This window comes from Crotalus tigris, unplaced genomic scaffold (genome assembly GCF_016545835.1).
Source record: "Crotalus tigris isolate CLP2741 ecotype Arizona unplaced genomic scaffold, ASM1654583v1 scf7180000024384.25900115:4084858, whole genome shotgun sequence".
Classification (NCBI taxonomy): Eukaryota; Metazoa; Chordata; class Lepidosauria; order Squamata; family Viperidae; genus Crotalus; species Crotalus tigris.
The window spans coordinates 4,025,079-4,046,924 of record NW_024100554.1 but is presented as its reverse complement, the minus strand read 5'-3'; the positions used below and the strand labels follow the sequence as shown (position 1 = coordinate 4,046,924).

Sequence of the window (21,846 nt, the reverse complement as noted above, 5' to 3'; positions counted from 1 at the left end):
GACAATTTGCTCCCCAGTGCTCCCACTGTTTACTGGCTTTTGCCTTGCCAGCAATGTTATGTAATCTTCTAGGTACTTAGGAGATTTCTTTGCTCTCTGTGACCTTCTTAGCTCTGGGTTACTGGCATAAGTCCCCTGACTGGAGGGAGGCGTGAGCCTGTTCTCTCTATTGTGCCCTGGTGTCTTCCAAGGACTGTGCCCCGATGCCTGGCCTGCTTGCTTGCCCACCGGGCTCGTCAGGCCAGGGCTTCTGTTGCTTTGTGACCTGGTTGTCCTACCTAGCTGTAGACCCTCAGGCCCCTTGAAGTGATAGCCACTGCTGGGCGTCTCTGTAGAACCTCCTAGGTCAGTCCAAGACCTGTCAGGAGGCTGTCCATTCCCTGAACCCCATTCTGTGCTCGGGCTCGTGTGGGTTTCTGTACTTTCCCAAAACTCAGGTGTTCCCTGATTTGTGCTAGGGTGTTGTAGTCGGGACTTGGTTCCTCGACTAGCTCTGTGTATGTTTGACCCCCTGTAGGATTTGGGGTAAGGTCAGGCCAACCTTGGGATTGTGTGCCAGCTCTCTTGCGGGGAATGATTTGTTGGGATGCCCCCGGGTATCCTCCGTGCTGGAGTGCTGTGTGATGTGTGTGGAAAGTGAGTATGCCCCCGGGGTGACTCCCTGGCTGGAGTAGGCGTGAGTGCCTGTTGTGTGGGTAAGCTCCATGACTTTCTTTTCGGAGCAATTGCAGAACCTTGGGACGAGCCGTTTGTGGCTCCCTCAGTGGAGATGGGCAGTAGCTCTTGCCCTTCCCTTTGCTCCAAAGGGTCCCCCTCCCCCCCTGGAAAAGACCCAGGAGTCTCAGCAGAAAAGTCTTGCCTAGAGCGAAGTTGGTCGATGTGCCGACGCAGGACACGACCGTTGTCCAGGGCAACCTCGTAGGAGAGAGGACCTGTGATCCTGGACACAGAAGCGGGGACCCATGTATGACCAGGCCCGTAATTGTGAGCCCAAACCGGGGCACCCACAAGTAGTTGTCTAGGTGCCCTAGGATGTGAGGTAGATGAAGGCAGTCTGTCCGGATGCAACCGGTCAAGTCTAGTAGTAAGTTGGCGCCCCCAACGAAGTTCAGCTGGACTTCTCCCTGTAGAAGTGGACGGTGTGGTGCGATAAGAAAGGAGAAAGTCAGCCAACCTGTGATGCCAGTCCCCGTAGGTGAGTCTCTTCAAGGCGTCCTTTGCGATGCGCACCATGCGTTCAGCCATACCGTTGGTGGACGGGTGAAAAGGCGCAGACGTGGCATGACGAATCAGGTTTGCCTGTAAGAAAGCTTGGAATTCGGAGGAGGTGAATTGAGGGCCGTTGTCGGACACAATGACATCTGGCAGCCCGTGTGCAGCAAAAATCCCCCTCAGTACCTGAATAGTCTTTGCAGTGGTGGTGGATGAGACAGGCACAACCTCAAGCCATTTTGAATGGCTGTCAACAAGGACCAAGAAGAACTGGCCCTGAAAGGGCCCAGCGTAGTCAATGTGCACCCTAGACCATGGGGACTGTGTTTCCTCCCATCTATGCACAGGAGCTTGGGGCATCTCTGGGCGAGATCGTTGGCACAGGTGGCATGCGTGTACCGTAGCCTCAATACCTTTATCTAAACCAGGCCACCACAAGTGGCTTCGTGCAAGAGCCTTCATACGAACAATGCCAGGATGACCCTCAGGGAGGGATTCTAAGACCCTAGTCCTCATTGAGGTGGGAATGACAACTCTGTTTCCCCAAAGCAGACAACCCTGAGAAAGGGACAGTTCGTTCCTTTTGGACCAGAAACTCTGAAACTCAGGACTAGGGCAGTGCTCAGGCCACCCGGACAGGACCCAGGAGCGGACACGTGAAAGTGTGTGATCTGTACCTGTTTCAGCGGTAACATCCCTGGCACTAAGAGGGAGCTCGGGCAAGGCTTGGATTGATAGAATGTTGACAGCTGGCGTGGGGTCAGCTTCTACTACTGGCAGAGGCAACCTACTGAGGCCATCAGCATGGCCCATTTCTTTCCCAGGCTTGTGGAGTAATGAAAAATCATATGCAGACAAGAAAAATAGACCACCTAAGCATTCTAGGGGAAATGATGTGGGGAGTCTGCTTACGTGTGGTAAACAGTCCCAGCAGAGGCTTATGGTCAGTGAAGACCGTGAAATGCCTGCCATATAGAAAATCGTGGAATTTTTTAATTCCAGCAACAACAGCCAGAGCCTCCCTGTCTATCTGAGCGTAGTTGCGCTCGGCAGAAGACAGTGTTCTGGAGTAGTATGCAATAGGAACCTGAGTTCCATCAGACCTGAGGTGACTCAGGACAGCTCCAACCCCGTAGGGGGACGCATCACAAGCGATGCACACAGGAAGAGACTCGTTGAAATGTGCAAGAACACTGTTAGAAGTGAGCAAGGCCTTGACTTCTTTAAAGCAAGCCTCATGTGCTTGTGACCACAGCCACACAGCTTGTTTGTCTAGTAGCCTGTGAAGAGGCTCAGCTACACTAGCTTTATGTGGAAGAAAAGAATTGTAGAAATTCAGGAGGCCTAAGAAGGCCTGAAGTTCGGCCTTAGACTTTGGCCTGGGTGCTTCTAAAATAGCAGTTAGTTTGGATTCAGCAGGATGAATCCCAGCAGCATCAATTTTGAATCCCAGAAATTCAGTAGAAGGCACCCCAATCTTGCATTTGTCTTTTCTGAGCTTGAGGCCTGATTTCCTGAATCTTAACAGGACAGCCCTAAGCCTTTCAGCTAGAATGTGTGTGGAGTCTCCTGCAATCAAGACATCGTCAAAGTAGGGGCAGACCCCTGGTATACCTCGTAGTGTGTTTTCCATTACGCTTTGGAAAATCCCAGGAGCGACATTCACTCCAAACTGTAGCCTTTTTACCTTAAAGGCTCCCCTGTGGGTCACAATGGTCTGAGCTATGGCAGCATCATCATCAACAGGCAGCTGTTGATATGCTTGAGCTAGGTCAAGCTTTGCAAAAACACGCCCCCCCTTGAGAGAGGCCAGGATGTGACTGACCACAGGAACAGGATAGGCATGTTGCTGCAATGCCTTATTGAGTGTGCATTTGTAATCAGCACAAATGCGAATGTCCCCATTTGCCTTTAGAGGCGTGACAATGGGGGTCTCCCACGGGCTGGAATCAACAGGTTCTAGGATTCCCTGTTGGATTAGTTTGTCTAGTTCAGTGTCAATCTTACTTTTTAAAGCAAAAGGGACCCTTCTTGCTTTAATCCTAATGGGAGTGACAGTGGGGTCTAGCTTTAAGGACACAGGTGGTCCTTTGAATGTGCCCAGCTGGGGGCTGAAAACATCTGCAAATTCTTTGCAGACTTCCTGTAGGTCGAGTGTTTGTAAGCTGTTGAGTCCTGTGACGTGTATCCCCAGGGCCTCAAACCAATCGAGTCCTATGAGACTCGTTCGTTCACCCCCTACTACTAATAAGTCTAGTGGACCTTCAAAACTCTTGTATTGCACGTTAAGGGTGGCCTCCCCCTTAACACACACTCTTGAGTTCTGAAAATCTGTTAATACAATATCAGAAGGCCTTAACTTGGCCTTAGTCCCACTACTGGAACAAATCTTCCTAAATGTATGCAATGAAATGATGGAAAGGGCAGACCCTGTATCTAGTTCCATAGGTAATGGAACCCCTTGTAGCTTCACGTTGAGTGACAGCTTTTTCTTCATGGGCTTGTGTGTGCCTGTCCTACAGATGCTTCTTCGCGAAGCGCAAAAACCTACCCTATTCTGGCTGGGGAGTCTGGTACCCTTCAGGCGTTCTTCTTGGGGTTGTGCCTTTCGTCGGCCCAGACACACAGCTGCAATGTGCCCTAGTTTGCCGCATGCCCGGCAGGTAGCGGAGCGGAACTTGCAGTCGGTTCTCCTGTGGCGACCTCCACAGCCGATGCACTTGAGCGGAGCCGAAGAGCTTCCCTTCTGGTTTCCTTCCTTCGCGGGGTGTAGACGGTCGACTTCCTCGTCCGGATCCTCCTCGGAGTTTCGTTGGACGTCTTCCTGGTGCACGGACGCACCCTCTGCACTGCTTCTGATCGGCCGCATGTTCTTGACGGCGCCGCCTGCTGCTTCTTCTGCGGTGACTTCCCTTAAGGCGTCTTGGAAGGATAATTCTTCCTTAGCGAAAAGTCTCTGTTGTAGCTCTCGATGCCTTAACCCGCACACGAATCGGTCCCTCAGTCGTTCCTCGAGGTCCTTGAACTCGCAGGGCTTTGCGGCCTTCCGTAACGCGGCGATGTATTCCTTGGCTGACTCACCGGACCGTTGATCCCTCTGTTCGAAGGTGTGGCGCCATGAGATAACGGACACCTTGGGGTGGAAGTGCTCTTTCAGCAGCTTCTTCAGGTCTGCGTAGCTTACAGACTCTACTGGGACAGGTGCTGCAAGGTTTTCTGCGATTTCGAAGGCGTCTTGGCCGCAAACGCAAAGCAGGGTGGCAGCCTTCAAGCTATCTTCCGTCACTTGGTTTGCCTTGAAGTAGTTCTCCATTCTGGATACGTAGGACTCCCACCGCTCTGGATGTGAGACGTCGAATTCCGAAAGCCTTCCGATTTTCGCCATCTTCGGATCTTCAGGAGACGGGTCTATCAGCCAGCCTACCCCCGAATGCGCACCGGATTGGCGGGCAGCTGCCGAGTCGACGCCGTTCCTCTTCCGCCGCTCAGGACTCCTTGGGTAAGCTTACACTTTTTTCCTTTCCAGGTAGTGCAAGGCATCCCACCTTCGTCGCCAGTGTTGCGTCCTTGGCGGGAAAACAGACACGAGAAGCAGCTGGAGTTCTCAGTTTCTTTTATTCAGCGTTCAGCTTACAGGAAGATGGCTTCAGCCTCGCCCAAACGCCTCGCAGCCTCTTATATAGGCAACTCCCGGGTAAATGGGTTACTTTTCCCGCGCCAGCACCCGCGCATGCGCACGGCGCTGGCGACAGCCTGTCTGGTCCCGGGCAGCTTTGCACCTGCCCGGGACTGCCTGCAAACGCCCGAGCCGTTTGCAAGGCTCGGGACATAACACACACACACATGACTTCCCCCTTTAACACAACAAGTATAAATAATTTTGGTGACTTACTACTTTCTTTTAAGTACAACAATATCCCATCTGTTATCTATAAACAAATCATTAAAGCTTTATCAGTCCTCATCAGCAAAAGTCCATTAAGGATTACTAAAGATAACAACGCATCTATTTTAATCTTAATCAAGTAAACCAATATTACTTTCCTTCCTTTTACTTCTAACAATCTTGACCTTCAGTCCATTCAAATAATGTTCTAGAAAGTAAATTTTTTTTGTCCATTTTCACAAAGTTCCTCAAAACTTTAAGAAGTCCTTTTTTGTAAATCCAATATAGGAAAATTATTCAAATCATTCTTTTGGCTTATTATGTGTACATCACTTTTAATTAATAAGTCATCAGGTGGTCATTTGTATATCCAGCATAGCATTTCTAAACTAATATTTATTTGGTATTATTGGGCTATTTTAAGTTAAACAAAAATCTGCTTTGTTGCAGAGAAAACATGTAGAACTAAAGTGCAAGACTGTATGGAAATTGATACTAATGTTAGTAAGAAAATCTCTTCTTCACAAATTATATAGGTAATGCAGAGACACTGAAATATGCACCAAAAAAGAAAGGAATTGATACCTATGCAAGACTGAGGGATTTCAGAAAACGATACTACTCAGCTCACTACATGAATCTTGTTGTCCAGTCTAGAGGTAGAAATTACCCATAATTATGATAGATAGATGATAGATAGATAGATAGATAGATAGATAGATAGATAGATAGATAGATAGATAGATAGATAGATGAAAGTGTATTCAGTTGAGTAATTGATGGAATTTGTTAGAGTTTCATGAAAAATCTGCCATTAAAATAACACAGTGGGAGGAGTAGGCACTCTGTTGGTTTGCTGGTACAATTGCACAACTTACACCATTGTGTTAATGGTATATGTAAGTCCAATCCTAAAGCCACCAATCTAAGAATGGTGGGTTCTTATGGGCACTGACATACATAACTGTGCTTGAGGCTCACTCAAATTAAAATAATAATCAAGAGATCAGAATGACCTCATAAGATCACCAAGCCCCTTAAAACTTACAAATGGCAAAAACCTTGAGAAGTAAGTTTGCTTATTTTTTCATAAGATCTTACAACATGTTGCTATTCTTTCACTTGATCTCAAGGAAAGGTTGGCAAAATCATTCCAATCTTTCCAGATTTCAATCATATGGATCAAGGAACTAGGCCATTATGAGACTGCATAGCCACTTAGGAATAGCCAAGATCTCAGTGATCCTAAATTTACCATCATTTGGGGATGCGTCCTTGGCAGCATTCCTTGAGGTACTGTACAGCTAGGTTACTTTTACAAGAAAAACAACTGTTTTATTTTATCACATAAACTGTTGTAGATTATGTTTGCAATCAACTTCGTGACATAACAATTCCCCAGAATTTAAGTGACAACATATTTGGTAATTTTTAAGGCGTTACAAGATATGCCCACGAGACTGCTAGGCTTTTGTTGATACTTAAATGGGATCATAAGGTGGGAATGGTAGGTACATTCTAAAACTAAATTAATTAAAAGTGACTATTAACTATTGAGGGTTAGTTTTAGCCCAAACTAGTGTTTTTTGGGGGGCTACATTAATTCCTCCATTTCACCTAATTATACATGTATCTTTGAACCATTTATCTGATAATGAACTGTCCCTACAATTGTTTATGAGCGTCACTGAACTATGGAAGTACCCTACACTATGAGGACCCTCTTAGGCTTTCTACCATAGAAGTTGTTTTGGTTTTTATCCCCATGGGTAATGACCACATAAGGAGGCAAAACAGGGCAAAAAACAGGGAGAAATGAATAATGTCCTTGAAATCCTGTGCTGCTTATGGAGAAAAAAAAAGGCAGGAATTAATGGGGTTAAGTGATAGCCTCCCAGTCTTCTTTGTGGCAGCTGGAGAATGAAAAAATATGTCCTTTGGTTGACTAAGCTACATGCCTACCTTCCTAGTTGGACCAGACAGGAAACACAACCAGATGAGGTAATTCTACTTTGTTGTAAGGCTACATTAACAGAATTTTGTGTGCCTGAAAGTACAAATCTCCTACCATTTCTTTTTGTAGCCTCATACATTAGGGAGGATCCTTTCTGAGTTTCTTTCTGTGCCTATTATGAAGTTCAGACCTCTCCCCTTGCCCCCCCCCTTATCTTATCATTCCCTAGGCCAGTGGTGGTGAACCTATGGCACAGGTGCCAGAGGTGGCACTTGGAGCCCTCTCTGTGGACACACGTGCTGTTGCCCCAGCCTTGCCTCCCCCCATGACCCCCTCCTCAGCCCCCCTGGAGGAGAGTCGCCCCTGAGCATGGCCGATGCAGAGCAGAGCAGCCAAGAACATGGCAGCCAGGCAGCGTAGACAAGAATCTGGCCTCATGCCCCATCGTGCACAGTTGATGCTGCGGGGCGTGGGCAGAGGGCATGGCCACCATGGTGTTTCTGCACTGCCTGGGCAATCTGCAGCGGGCCCTGGAGGTGGTGAGTGGTCCTGCGGGCAGGTGGGGTGGGGCGGGACAGGGGGTGGAGCGGGAGCAGGGCCAGTTTTTGGGCACTCAGTCTCTAAAAGGTTCACCATCACTGCCCTAGGCAGTCTCTTTTCCCTCTGTTTTCCAAGTTCGGTCCCACATACCATTACACTACAGCACAATAAGGTTAGTGAACTAATTGGGAGAATCACTGGGTGGTTGATTCTATGTAAATGTGTCCTTAATACAACAAATATAGTTTTTTGCATTTAGTAAGGAGTGATGTTTAAGCACACTTGATGGAGGGTGTAGGATATCTCAACTAGCATGGACAACTACCAGTAGATTATTTAGCATCATTGCCCACAACCTGATGCTTTGCATGAAGAATTAAATGTGAAATTTTAACTGCAATATTCTTCAGGCCAATTTGAAGGAAGATTTAGGGGTTTATCACTCCCATTTTTACCCTTAGCCTTTTATTTAAAAATCGCATTACTGAAGTCTGGTTAGTATGCATATTTTTTTTAATCCTTGCTGCAAAAGAAAAATAAAAAAACAAGAGTCCCATTGTCAAAAGATACTGGTTCCTGTCAAAAAAAGCACTTTCAAGAGTTGAAAGGAAGAACATTGGGTACTTCTTTTGTGGATTCATAATTAAGCTATAGAAAATCCCATCTTTGATTCAATGCACAATTGCCATTTGAAGACTTTGATACATACATAGAAATTTGATACATGCCTACAGTACATAGTTCATTTTTATAGGTCTTCCCCCCCCTTATTCTCTTTATTTTCTACATGTTATGATTCTTTTCCTTTTTTAAATATTCTTCTGATTAGAAACCCTGGATACTTTGCAAAAATGGGTGACGGAAATTTTCTCACACGTCCCAGATAAGTGAGTTTATCTTTTTCTTTTTTTTCCTGGAAGAGCTAAGTGTTCTATATACGCCATATGTTCCATTAGAAGTAGCAATGTGAAAGAATATACTCTATTAATGTTATTCTTAATCTTAAAATTTCTAATTCACCCAATAACTGAAGTATTCTGGTTAAACTATAAAACTTCTAAAAACATAACTATACATTCCAGAAATATAACTATAAAATGCTTCTTCTGTTTTAAAAAGATGGATGGTATGGGAATATGAATAAAACTAATCTAATCCTAATTAATAGGAAATTTTCTATTTTATAAAGTTTCAAGCCAAAGGGGGAAAGGAACAAAAGTGATGGGGGGGATTAAACATTTGATATTTGTAAATAAATTATGGAAGGAGTGTGGTGGTTCAACTGGAAAGCTGATATCTGGGTTCAAGACCTGAGCACCACATAACAGGATGAGCTCCCGTTCCTTGTCCCAGCTCCTGCCACCTAAAAGTTCAAAAGCATGCAAATGCAAGCAGATTAACAGGTACCACTTTGGTGGGAAAGAAACAGAATTCTGTGTCCCTTTGGTGTACAGCCATGTTGGCCACATGACTATAGAAAATGACTTTGGACAATGTTGGCTCCCTTGGCCAAGAAATGGAGATGAACAACATGACTGGACAGGGAAATGGAGATGAACAACATGACTGGACAGGGAAATGGAGATGAACAGTTGGGCATGACTGGACAGGGAAATCTTTACCTTTAGAGGTAAAGGTTTAGGATTTCTTTTAAGTTTGCCTTTAATTGTCAGTATTAGGTTTACTTATTTACTCATCTTAAAACATAGACATCATTTTATATGAATGTGTGTTTGAGGTTTGTGCAAACAGAAGTGCAGTCAATACTTGGAACCTAATACCAAAATACATGCACAAACCAATTTTTAACCATTAGTTCCATTTTGAAGATGGATCAATTTGATAATTTAAATTTATTTAGAAAACTAAGTTGATTCAATTAGAATGTTCACATCACAATTGCATGGTTTGTTTAATATTTCTGAATTCATTTGGAAAAACAGTTTTGTTTATATGCAAAAGTATCCAAAATTATCAAAATCAATTTGGAGACATCTGAGTCTCCAAACTAACCTTCCAATTCAATTTCAAAAATCCATTCAATTCAGAGTTTTGAATTGAATTTCTGACCTGAATACTAATCAGTTAATGCATGTTAGGAATCAAATAGTAATATATTAATTAACTAATATATTATACCGTTTGTTTGGTTCCCAAAGAGAACCAAACCAAACCAAAATATGGTAAAAGTGCCATATTCATTGGCAGGGACTCTTCATCTTCCAGTATTCACTAGCTAAACTATGAAATGAAGTCTAAAAAATGCATTTTTAGCGGAAATGGGACAAACAAATCTACTGCTTTTTTTCTGCCACAATCTTCTCTCAGGTGTGGGCTCATTTATGACTTTTTATAGACTCAGTAATATTCTTCTTTCCAATTCCCCCAAAAGGAACAAAATGAAATTCATTTAAAACTAAAGAAAGCAATATCAACTCTCAGTCAAAAACATAAATCTGTCAGAGGCCTAGAGAAGCAAAACCCTATTGCTTATCTAAAAATCATCCCTGGATCTGCTCCAGGAAAAAGTTGCAAAGTTGTGAAACCACAACCAAAACACACACTCTTTGTTAGATCACAGCTGACCATTCTTCTATTAATGTCAAGGACCTCTGAGGATGGGTACAGTTGGATATGAGGAGTCAGTTTTTCTGAAAACCTCTTCCCCAATAATTTAGAGAACTTTATCAGAGCTTGAAAAAAACTATTTTGCAATCTAAAGATTGGAGGTTGGGGATATGTGAATTAGGGAGAATCTAACATTGCTGTAAAGAGTAGATCTATACATAAATGCATGCCCTCATTCTCTAAATTTTTAGGTAAACAACACTATACTCAACTAAGAAAATGCATAGGAAATAGTAAGTGGATAAAACAAAAAAATTGGAGATAACAAAAAGAAACATATCCGAAACTTAACAGTAGAGAATATTTGTAGCTCATTGTTATACTGTAGGGTCCTTGGTGCTCTCTGAGCTTGGTTATTTTCTTGCAGACATTTCATTACTCAACTATGTAACATCACCAGTGTTAGAAACAAACAATACCTTAATCAAGGAGCTACCAAGAAGACTCTTACCAACCCTGAGATGGCAAGCCACTTGTATATAAATAGAGTAAATCCCACTCTCTTCTGGCACTGATGTTAACTTTTCCTCTGATCCCATTCACTCTTCATATATTTATGTCTTTACACTAATCAACCATTCCTGCACTGAATCCACATTCAACACTGGGCAACTGTCTTGCCCCGATGGGACCAACCCATACACCACTTATTCCAGTGGAATGAGCCTACTTCAGATTGTATCAGCTAAAGAATTTTGGCTGGTGGTGTGCAGGAGAAGAGCCTTTTTTTCTGTGCCCCCCCCTCCTCTAGAATATTCTCCCATTAGAAGTGAGATCTGCTTGCTGCTTGGCCTGGTTTGGGATGGCAAAGGGATAGAGAAGATACTCACCTCCAGGCTGCCCATCATTATGGTTCTTAACTGTTAATCTTTTTATTCTAATTTTACTTGTGCTTTAAACATGTTTTAACTTTTAATTATATTTTAAGTTTCCCAGAGTCTTTGCATTAGTCAGATGGGTGGCATAGAAATTTAATAAATAAATAAATAAATATCCATTCCTCCTCATCTCTCCATTTTGTATTTTGATCACCCACATCACACTGATCTATTAGTGTCCCACCACTTTCAATTTCATGTAAAAATGGGCAGAGGGACGCTTATACACATCAATTTTCTTCCCTTATTTGACATAGAACCCATATACTACCTTTCTACTAACATTTGCATATTTTGACATTTCTCCACTCTTTTCTCTATATAAATGAACTTTTTACCATGTTACCTAAAACCTTTGCCCCTTTTTTTGTTGTCGTTCCTATAATTTCTATTTGCAAATTTGGGCTTCTTTTACTACCCAAAATAGAAAAAACATTAAATTGCTCAGATCTGAATACATTAACTTAAAAATTAACATACTTTTTAAGTAACATGGTTTTTAATTGCCTGAAAATTGCCATATAGCCACTGAACATCAATGGCCCATTTGGGGAACCTCAGAGAACCCAGAAATAGATCTGGAAATTATTTAATTAAAAAAAATGCTGCCCATCTCATTTTGAAGCTAATCCAAGCTGTTTACAGCGTGAAAGACTGCATGTGATTCAGCCTTGGTTTACATGTTTAACAAAGCTCCAGTGATGTGCTTCAAAAAAGCAAACATGAGAAATTACAATGGGAATAATTTCAAAGTGCTGTCCAAGAGTAGCCCCCTTGCAGATCATGTTTAAACTTCATGCTGATTAAGTACAGAAAACTTTAAGGGGAAACACATCATTGTATAGTTGAAAAAAATTTGATAGGAGAGGCTAGCAAAGCAGTCCTATTCCCACAGGCTCTTGCATATGGGGTTGGGACTCCTGGGTTTTTGCCAAATATAATATTCAGATGTTAGGGCAACAGGTTCCATTCTGAATTAGCTAACAAAGCTGATGTAGGCTGATATTCAGTAAGTTTTCCCAGTAAAAGTAGGTCTTGCCGCAATAGATATAAATCGGACTAGACACCAAAACTCGGGAATAGACTCAAAGATAAATCTCTAAAAGAATGGCAGTATCCTAACTCAGTTATGGGGTCATAGAGGTCTTATATTAAGAGATTTTTTGATTTTCTACAGTGTCGGGGTTTGTATATGAACACCAGAAAGGTGAGATGGCAGTAGAATTTAAACTTTAAGCCTTAAATACAATGCTCCTGATTGTTTTTGTTTTTTTTAAGTGGGCTGCCCAGACCGGATTTTAGTCACCTGATGAACCCTTTTGATACACTGGAATTTCACAAGATTTACAAAAGTAAGTAGATGTGATTCTGATTTTTTTTAAGTTGGGGAATCTGGATGGAAATTGTGCATCGAAATATCATTTTCTAGGATAGTGTAATGAGGTGTTTCTTAGAAGTATGCACTTAGGACCATTTCTAACTTCCCAACTTTGAGGAACCCAAAAGAGCTTAAATTTGTAGGGTTCGTTTTTATTGATGTTTATCATATTAAATATTAAAATGAAATGTTCAAAATATTCACAGAATATTGATTGAATCATGTAGGAATAACACTATTAAACCCACTGGATATTAACATAAATAAATTGTGGTTTATGAAAAATTCATATACTTTTAACAAAAATAATAATGGGGAGAGTGTCATTGCTTTAAAATTTTGCTAAATTTTCCATATTTGGCAAATAATTTTGATTTTGCAGACCCCTGAGAGGTTTTTGGGAGACCCCAGTAGGTCCTTGGACCACACTTTAAGGAATACTGGCATACGAGATAGGAGAATAAAGATCTGAATAAGAATTTCTCATTTTGCCTTAGCTATGATGTTACTATATCAGTTTAGGGTAATCTTTCTTCAGCCTGGCTCCTGTCAAATGTGTGGGGACATCACTTATTAGACTCCCCAGCTAGCAGTTTCCAAAAACAAATCCTGGGAATTGCACTCATAGCTTATCAGGTGTTGAAAGATACGTCATAGACAACTCATCACCTTCCACCTATGACTATCTTGTATTCCAAATACTGAGATCATAGCATGAATGCTCCATATAAGGTTGTTTTTGTTTTTTTAAAAAAAGATTAATAAACAGCTGGCCACTGTGATAGTATATATTTGTACTCTTAAAATGTAGCATTAAACACAAAGATGTGCACCTTTAAATTTACTGGATACATTGATTTTTTGAATAACATGTTGGGATTTACAATATCAAAAGGTGACAGGGCCAGGTTAAAATATTAAGTGATGCCACAACAAAAGCTAACTGTAATTTAACATGTTAATTACACTATTTACTTTTGGCTGAATCCTACATTTTCTTTTCTTACATCTGTTTTCCATTTACCCTATTGGGAGATTCATCTATGTTCTAATACTATTTCAAATATAATGTGGGCTTTCTGTTCATACAATCATACTATTATCATAATAGTTTCTTTCACATATCTCCTTTTACTGCATTTCCTTTTTTTACCCAATATGTAGTATTTACACAATCAAAAATTGTTCTGTTTCATATTCAGAACCATTCATCACCCTTGTAGCTTTCACTAGTCATGATGTAAGTTTAGATTCCTTTCCTGTGTGTTTTCATTGCTTAAGCTTTTGTGTAAACCATCATTCAAAACAGATTTTTATTCTAAGCAAATGCTTAGAAATCTATTAATTCTATGATTTCCAAATAAGCCAATCACTTTGTTTATACTCTATTCCCTAATTCCTATCTATCCATTCTGCCATTTGGCAGAATAACTTTTTCCTCTGGATCAAATTTATTCAGAACTTTCCTAATGGTGATTCATTCCTTTTCACCATTCAGTATAGGTAGTCCTCGACTTATGACCTTAATTGAGCCCCAAATTTCTGTTGTTAAGCAAAACATTTGTTAAGTGGGTTTTGCTCCATTTTATGACTTTTCTTTCCCCAGTTGTTAAATGAATCACTGCAGTGGTTAAGTTAGTAATACAGTTGTTAGATGAATCTGGTTTTCCCATTGACTTTGCTTGTCAGAAGGTCACAAGAGGTGATCACATAACTCCAGGACACCGCGACCATCATAAATATGAGTTGGTTGCCCAGTGTCTGAATTTTTATCACATGATCCTGGGGATGCTGCTATGGTCGTAAGTGTGAAAGCCCCTCCAATCCATACATGAAGCAAACTGACACTCACCATGAAGATATGGTACGACCACGAACGCGAAGCCAAACAACAGCAACGCAGCTCACTATTTCACATCCTCCTGCAACTCAGACTAACCTGAGCACAACAAAGCCCCCAGCCAAACAGAACACCCCCCATCCAATCAAAGCACAGCCAATCTCCCCATCCAATCAGAGCACAGCCAAGCCCCTAACCAATCAGAACACACCTCCACCCAATCAGAACACAGCCAAGCTCCCACCCAATCAGTTCATACCCCCACTGGCAGTTAAATGGAAGAAACAGCTACAATCACACATTGCTCCTAGAAGCATGAAGCTGAAAACACCAGCCTGAAGATGACGAATGGGACTTCGTTGAAATGTTGCCAAGACACTTCCAATTTTACGCAGGAAAAAACCCAAAAACCAAAGACCTAATGGATTCATCACTGATTTATCCCAGTGGTTAGTGGAAAAGTTAACTTTTTAATAATGTTTGAAGGCCTGAAGAGTTGGGACAATCCAAATCTTAGAGTTGGTATATTAATGGGCAGGCCTTGTGATAAAAAAGGTATGCATCCTGGCATCCATCAGATGGCATAGCTTAATGGATGAAATATGAAGCATGTTCCTCTGTTAAATCATACAGGATGGGTAGAAATAATAAGAGAGAAGCAGTGCTTGAGATAGCCTAATGCTATGCCATAAAGGGTTTTATAACTGATAACTAGCATTTAGTATTGCACCAGGAAACCAAGTGGTAACCAGAATAGCTTACAAAGCAAAGGTGTTACAGTACATGGGTCTACAAAGTTCACCTTCTGTGCATCACGAATAACAATTTGGGGTAACTTTTCAAGTCACTCCAGAAGCTACACTCAGAGTTTGGAGACCATGCTTATCTCTTGGACTTAGGTTATAGATACCTGGTTTAGGGGAAGTGAGACATATTGCTGTTATTTTACAAAGGAATACATTGGTACTTTTTAGAAGAACTCGAAATATTTAGTTACGTGATTTATATTTTATCCTATCTCCTGTAGTATTTATAGCCATTTGAAAACAGAGGTGAATCTGTACTAGAAAAAGAAAAAAGGCAGGTGTGAAGAGGGGGAAATGAAACAAATTCTTCAAGTTCAGTAGTCAACCAAAATGTTATACCCTCTTCAGATCAAGTCTTTGGTGATATCCTAATTTAAAAGCAGCTGGTGCATGGCCAATAAATAAATCAAGGACTTACAACTTCAATAGTTAATAGAGCAAAACAAATTCCTTGGAGGTCCTCATTGTCTAACAAATATAAGGCTTGGTCTTAACCTTGTCATAATATTCTTCTTAGGAAGTAAGAGGTCTCCAAAGACTCTTGATGCCCTGATCACCATTTATTTCCTCCACAGCCTTCCTATTCTTCTTACCCAATTTTTCAAATTTTGAATATATGATATTAACTTCTTTATCCTGTTTCAGTTATTCCAGTGAAAGAAATACATTCTTTGAACATCTCTTGGGCTCTTCCCACACAGGAAAAGAATTACAAGTAAGGAGTGGAATTTGGACAATCTTATATTTATATATTACGAGGAGTCAGTTCTGCATCCATCACATAATTAAGATTATTATTTTCTATTGCCTTGAGTCCTTCTATTCCCCAACCTGCATATACAAAGCAATAATGAATAGCTGAGTTCAGTTCTTTATTAGTCACCGACCAATGCAGGGTTTAAGGACACATGGTCCCAGTGAAATGAATATCCAGTTCATTTTAAATGCAGTGAACAAATAACAGATAAATAAACTCCAAATCAAATCATTAATTAATTGTCTCTGAAGGGCAATTATATGCATTGGGAAACATGGTTTGGGAAAGGGCAAGAGAATATGTGGAGATATCGTAAGATATTAAGGTCTTTTGTAAAAATGAGCAGCCCTACTTAATTCTTGCAAGGAGAACTGACAGATGCCTCCTGCTTTTGATTAGAACACCCCATGAATATGAGCTTCTTTTCCATATTATTGTATGAACTAATAGTTTCATTAGTCTCTATAAATTAAGTGTCTCTTAAGTCAAGTTCAAATCCTGTTGACTTATATGAACATGTCCATATTCTTTACTCAGAAATTATACAGATGTAATTGTCGTTGCCTTCTTATCTGAAGGCCTTTGTTTCATGATACTTCTGATGTTTAACATGACTTCTTGTTTCTAAACAGTCTTTATTCCTAATGCATTGGGACAAATGAGTAGATGTAGTTGCATCATTCAAGGCTTTGAATAAATCTAATGTGAAGGGAGAGGTGATAGTTTTGTTCACATTAGGAATCACATCCACTTTGGAATGAGGTCAAGGATGACCTATGGCATTTGTGCATCAGAGTGAGCTTTGTGAACTAAGAACCACATGTTGTTTTTGAATGGTCACACACTAGAGAGTATTTATTTCAATGTAAGATATATTTAAATTTAATCAGCATTTAAATACTTTTAAAAAATTCATACGATGCAAGCCACTTCTGCATTGCTGCCAAGGATGTTTTCTCTGTAGTCATCTCAAAGAAGCCTTTACACAGGACTACTCCACATGTAGAGCCAGTTTGGTACTGTGGTTAGGCGCCAGGCTAGAAACCTGGAGACCATGAGTTCTAGTCCAACCTCAGGCATGAAACCAGCTGGGTGACCTTCAGCCACTCACTCCCTCTCTCAGGTCTATAAAGGAGGCAATGGCAAACTATGTCTGAAATCTTAAACACTCCCCAGGTATTTAATAATGGTCTACTTCAGATTAAAAATAACCATTTGATGGCAACATTAGAAAACTTCCAAAGAGCTGAAGCTTTCAAACACTATATATGTTTCTATGCCCACAGTCCAGATGCCTCTGAAGTATGGTAGAACCTTCATAATGTGAAGGTTGGCATTGTCAATGGCTCTGGGAGGGGCACAAAATCACTGTGGAACAACAGAACATTGTTATTACCACATGATTACCTAAAACATTTCCAAAGAGGTATCTACCTGATAAACGAGACCATCATGTTCTCCTTATACACTTTATCTATAAAAGTCCAATAATCAAACCTAACCTCCTGACTTTTACTTTTTATTACTGATAACTTTGAATGTGTCTACAAGTAGTACTTGACACACAACCATTCATTTAGTGACCAAAGTTACAATAGCATTGAAAAAAAAGTTATTTATGACCATTTTCACACAATGTGGCAGCATCCCCATGGTCACATGATCAAAATTTGGGCCCTTGGCAACTGGCATGTATTTATGACAGTTGCACTGTCCTAGGGCCATGTGACCATCATTTCTAACCTTCCCAGGCAGCTTCAGAGAAGCAAATTCAACGGAGGAAGTCAGATTCACTTAACAACTGTATGCTTCACTTAACAACTGCAGCAATTTGCTAACAACTGTGGCAAAAATGTCATAAAATGGGGCACAACTCACTTAACAACTGCCTTACTTAGCAATGGAAATTTTGGGCTCAGTTGTGGTCGTACGTTGAGGACTATTTGTATTTTATGTTACTTTTGAATTGTAATAAATGACACCACTTTTAATCTTAGTGTTAATCCTCCCTAACGTAGCAATGATTAGCAGAAAAGACTAGAATTTTAGCCCTTTCCGTCCACTTGACTTCCAGGCGAATTTCCAATCTGAAATAATGCAGTATTTTCTGAATATACAGAAAAATAATACAGTTTTTTTAAAAAATAAAAGAAACATCTATCCTTCTGATCAAGCTGTTTTAAAATAAGTTCATGTTTAATGTTTTCCCCAAAACTTTTAGGGTGAAGCCACTGCATTATATCTCTTGGCTGATAGGACATGAAGGTAGTGGAAGTGTGCTCTCCATTCTTAGAAAGAAGTATGTCTAAAGTTTTTTTGTTTATTATTGCATTACAGTTCTCAACCTAATTTCAAAGCCCACTGCAAGAGATCAGAATTCTACAAAAAAAAAAAAAACTCTAGCTACTTCATCTACACTTTGACATTTAAGAGGGGGAAAAATTGTCCCAAAATAAAACAGTTATGGGTGTCAAAGATTGAGACCATGTTTCTAACCCTAATCCTAACCCTAACCCTGACCCTTCTGCAGTTATCAAGCAATGCTTCTTGACAATGTATTACTTTTTAATTGATTAGAAAGACTGTATACTGATTAAACAATTCGCTGAATGTACATGCAAATTACCGAACACTTAATATAAGTACGGTATCTTTTTGAGAATATTAAAGGCCATACAATATTGTTTATAATATTTATATTTTTGAAAAGCTACTTTGCAAGAGCCCACTTTTAGAACTATAACCAGATTAAATGTTTAGTTAATGTTCGCTGTTTACAGATCTAATATTTATTTATTTATTTTAATCACGGCTTTACTTTTATAATAGGTTTTGGGCTCTTGCCTTATATGGAGGAAATGGTGAGACAGGATTTGAACAAAACTCTACCTATTCCATCTTCAGCATTTCAGTGACTTTGACAGATGAAGGCCTTAAACATTTCTACGAGGTCAATTGCTATTATTATTATGATTACTATTTTTTAAAAAAACAAATTTTATTGGTTTTTTTAATTTCTTAAAACAAAGTATTCAGGACACACCGTAGTGCTGGGGTAATCAAACATCCTAAAACAAAACATATGCTATTATTATTACTTTTATTATTCCAATATATACTATTGTATTGTAAATTCCACAAAGTCCAATGACAACTTGAAAAGAGAATAGAAGATTAGTATTTCTTTACTTTATGCAACAGGTTAGATTCCAAATGTTTGCAATGCTCTGTCATTTTCAGAATATAATGCATTTAATAGAAATATATAAATGGTTTAGTGTTGGACAGTGCTCAGAGGATGACCAAGGAGTGAAAATTCATCTTTTGTGACAGGTTAGACTTTTGGGAATCATTGAGTAAGATGATCCAGTGTCTGCTGGAGATTTAGAGATATTTGTCAGTAATGAAGGAGAGGAAATGGACAATTCTTCTGAAATCAGTTCTGGGTAATAGATCCTCCATAGTATACTATATATCTTCATCAATAGTCTATATACTTATGATCTGCTGGAACCATAAATGAATTCATGAAAATTCCATGGGCAATAATCCTGCAGAAAAAATATTTTTCTTTTCCAATTTTGGAATTAAACCAAGGTTGGGCATATCATCAAAGCAAACAAGGATTTTTGGGGCTACCATACTAAAAGGATCTAAAATCTCAGATAAAAGATTCTTAATCTATGTTTGCTATGGATCAATGGAGAAGATAATTTCTGATTGAGAATGCCATAACATAGGATATCAGAAATTGTTAGAAGGTGGGGCTAAAGAAACAAAACAATACTTTTTTGTTTGTTTGTCTGGAGGATTATTTGTGAATGGTTTATTAATTGTGAATGCTGCCTTTCTTTGTAGTCAAATGTAGCCCAAAAATAATTGAATCCATTTCTTTATCTTCAGGTTATTCATCTTATATTTCAGTATTTTAAGATGTTGCAAAAAAATGGACCAGAAAAAAGGTATATATATATATATGTATAAAAAGAAGAATGTTATGACTTTGTTAGTCATTTCTTATTTTGTATTTAATGTATTTTCAGTACAAATTGTAATTGATGCTGTAAATAACAAAGGGTTTAAGAATACCATACATATTAAATATATTAATCTTCAAATCAAATCAACATATACAATATATGCAGTAACAGTGTTTGAAATGTGCAGTATAATCTCTTTGACAGCAGTAATAAACAATGCTATGTAAATAATTAGATAAGGTTTCATATTAACATAGAATAGACCTCTAAAAGGCATTCCTTCCAACAAAAGTGAATTTTTATTTGATAAGAGTTAGTCGTGTCTATGGAGATTCTCAGTCATCCAATGTCATGGTTGTCCCAAAGATGCTTTTTCAAAAGGCAGCTGGACTTTGTTTTTTACCTGAAGACATTTCACTTCTCATCCAATTAGCTTCTTCAGTTCAACTGAAGCAAAGCAAAATGTCTTCAAGGAAAAACAAAATCCAATTGCCAGTTGAAAAAGTACCTTTGGGATAGGGGTTAGTCATCTGTTCAGAACCATTATATATGTTTCTGTTTCTCATACCCTAAAAAGTGACAGATAGGAAGAATACATGTAGTCCTCAACTCACCACCATTCATTAAGTAACATCATTTGATGTTACAAAGATATTGAAAAAAATGACTTATGACTGGTCCTAGCATGTACGATTGTCATAAAACAACAGATGGAAACTAACCAAAGAGGAAAGCAACCTAGAACTAAGTAGAAATTTTCTGACAGTTAGAACAATTAAACAGTGGAACAACCTGCCTCCAGAAGTATTGAATGCTCCAACACTGGAAGTTTTAAAAAAGAGACTGGACAGCCATTTGTCTGAAATGGAATAGGGTTTCCTGCCTGAGCAGGGGGTTGGACTAGATGACCTCCAAGGTCCCTTCCAACTTTATTATTATTATTATAACATCCCCCCCAGTCAAATGATCAAAATTCGGTGCTTGGCAACCAACATGCATTTACAACAATGGCAGCATCCCGGGGTCATGTGATCGCCATTTGTGCTCTTCCCTACTGGCTTCTGAAAGGAAAGTCACACAGGGGAAGCTGGACTCACTTAATTACTCTGTGATTAACTTAACAACTGCAGTCATTTCTTAACCACCCTGGTTAAAAAAGATCATAAAATCAGGCATGACTCACTCAACAACTGCCTTGCTTAGTAATGGAAATTCTGGTCCCAATTGTGGTCATAAAACGAGGACTACCTGTATTTAAAGCAAGTGGGATCATCAATATGTCATGATTCTGATACGCGTTCTGTTAGAACTTAGCTCCTCAAACCAGCTACTATATTATCTGGGACCGGGAACTGTGGGGAAAATTTCATAATGCTCAAAATTTGGGCATTTCTTTGGCTTCTGGTTCACATATCTAGCCAAATATAATTATAGCAAATCTTAGTATATAAAATACAAGAGCTGGTTGTGAATCCCAATTTGGTAATTCAAAGAATATGTAGATATAATAATAATTATAACAACAACAACAACAACAACAACAACAACAACAATAATAATAATAATAATAATAATAATAATAATAATAATCAGTGCTTTTTTTCTAAAAAAAAAAGTTGCCGGAACTCCATTTTGAGGTTCTATGAGAAAAAAAAGCCCTGATAATAATAATAGTTGGAAGGGACCTTGGAGGTCTTTTAGTCCAACCCCCTACTCAGGCAGGAAACCATATACCATTTCAGACAAATGGCTGTCCAGTCTCTTAAAAATGTCCAGTGTTGGAGCATTCAACACTGATTAATGGATTAATTAATTATGATTTATTTGAAGAGTTCATAACTTTGGAGAATCCATGACTCAGTCTTAACATGTGAGGCTTGTACCGGCAATCAATTAAACATTCATTGGTCAAGACTAGAATCTGCCTTGATAATCCCTCTTTCTTTCCCTCATGCATATTCAGTGCACCCAGAATGAAGATGTTTTT

At 39.7% G+C, this 21,846-nt stretch overlaps 1 protein-coding gene across 1 annotated transcript in view; it reads left to right on the top strand.

Moving 5' to 3' along the window:
* The window catches only part of LOC120301496 (nardilysin-like), a 52,088-nt gene that overhangs the window by 9,623 nt on the left and 20,619 nt on the right, over positions 1-21,846 (top strand). Inside the window, exons 7-13 of the mRNA XM_039328879.1 lie at positions 5,635-5,757; positions 8,422-8,479; positions 12,377-12,450; positions 15,768-15,837; positions 18,101-18,178; positions 18,709-18,829; positions 19,783-19,841. Coding sequence (XP_039184813.1) covers positions 5,635-5,757; positions 8,422-8,479; positions 12,377-12,450; positions 15,768-15,837; positions 18,101-18,178; positions 18,709-18,829; positions 19,783-19,841 — 583 coding nt within the window. The remainder of the gene's footprint in view (positions 1-5,634; positions 5,758-8,421; positions 8,480-12,376; positions 12,451-15,767; positions 15,838-18,100; positions 18,179-18,708; positions 18,830-19,782; positions 19,842-21,846) is intronic.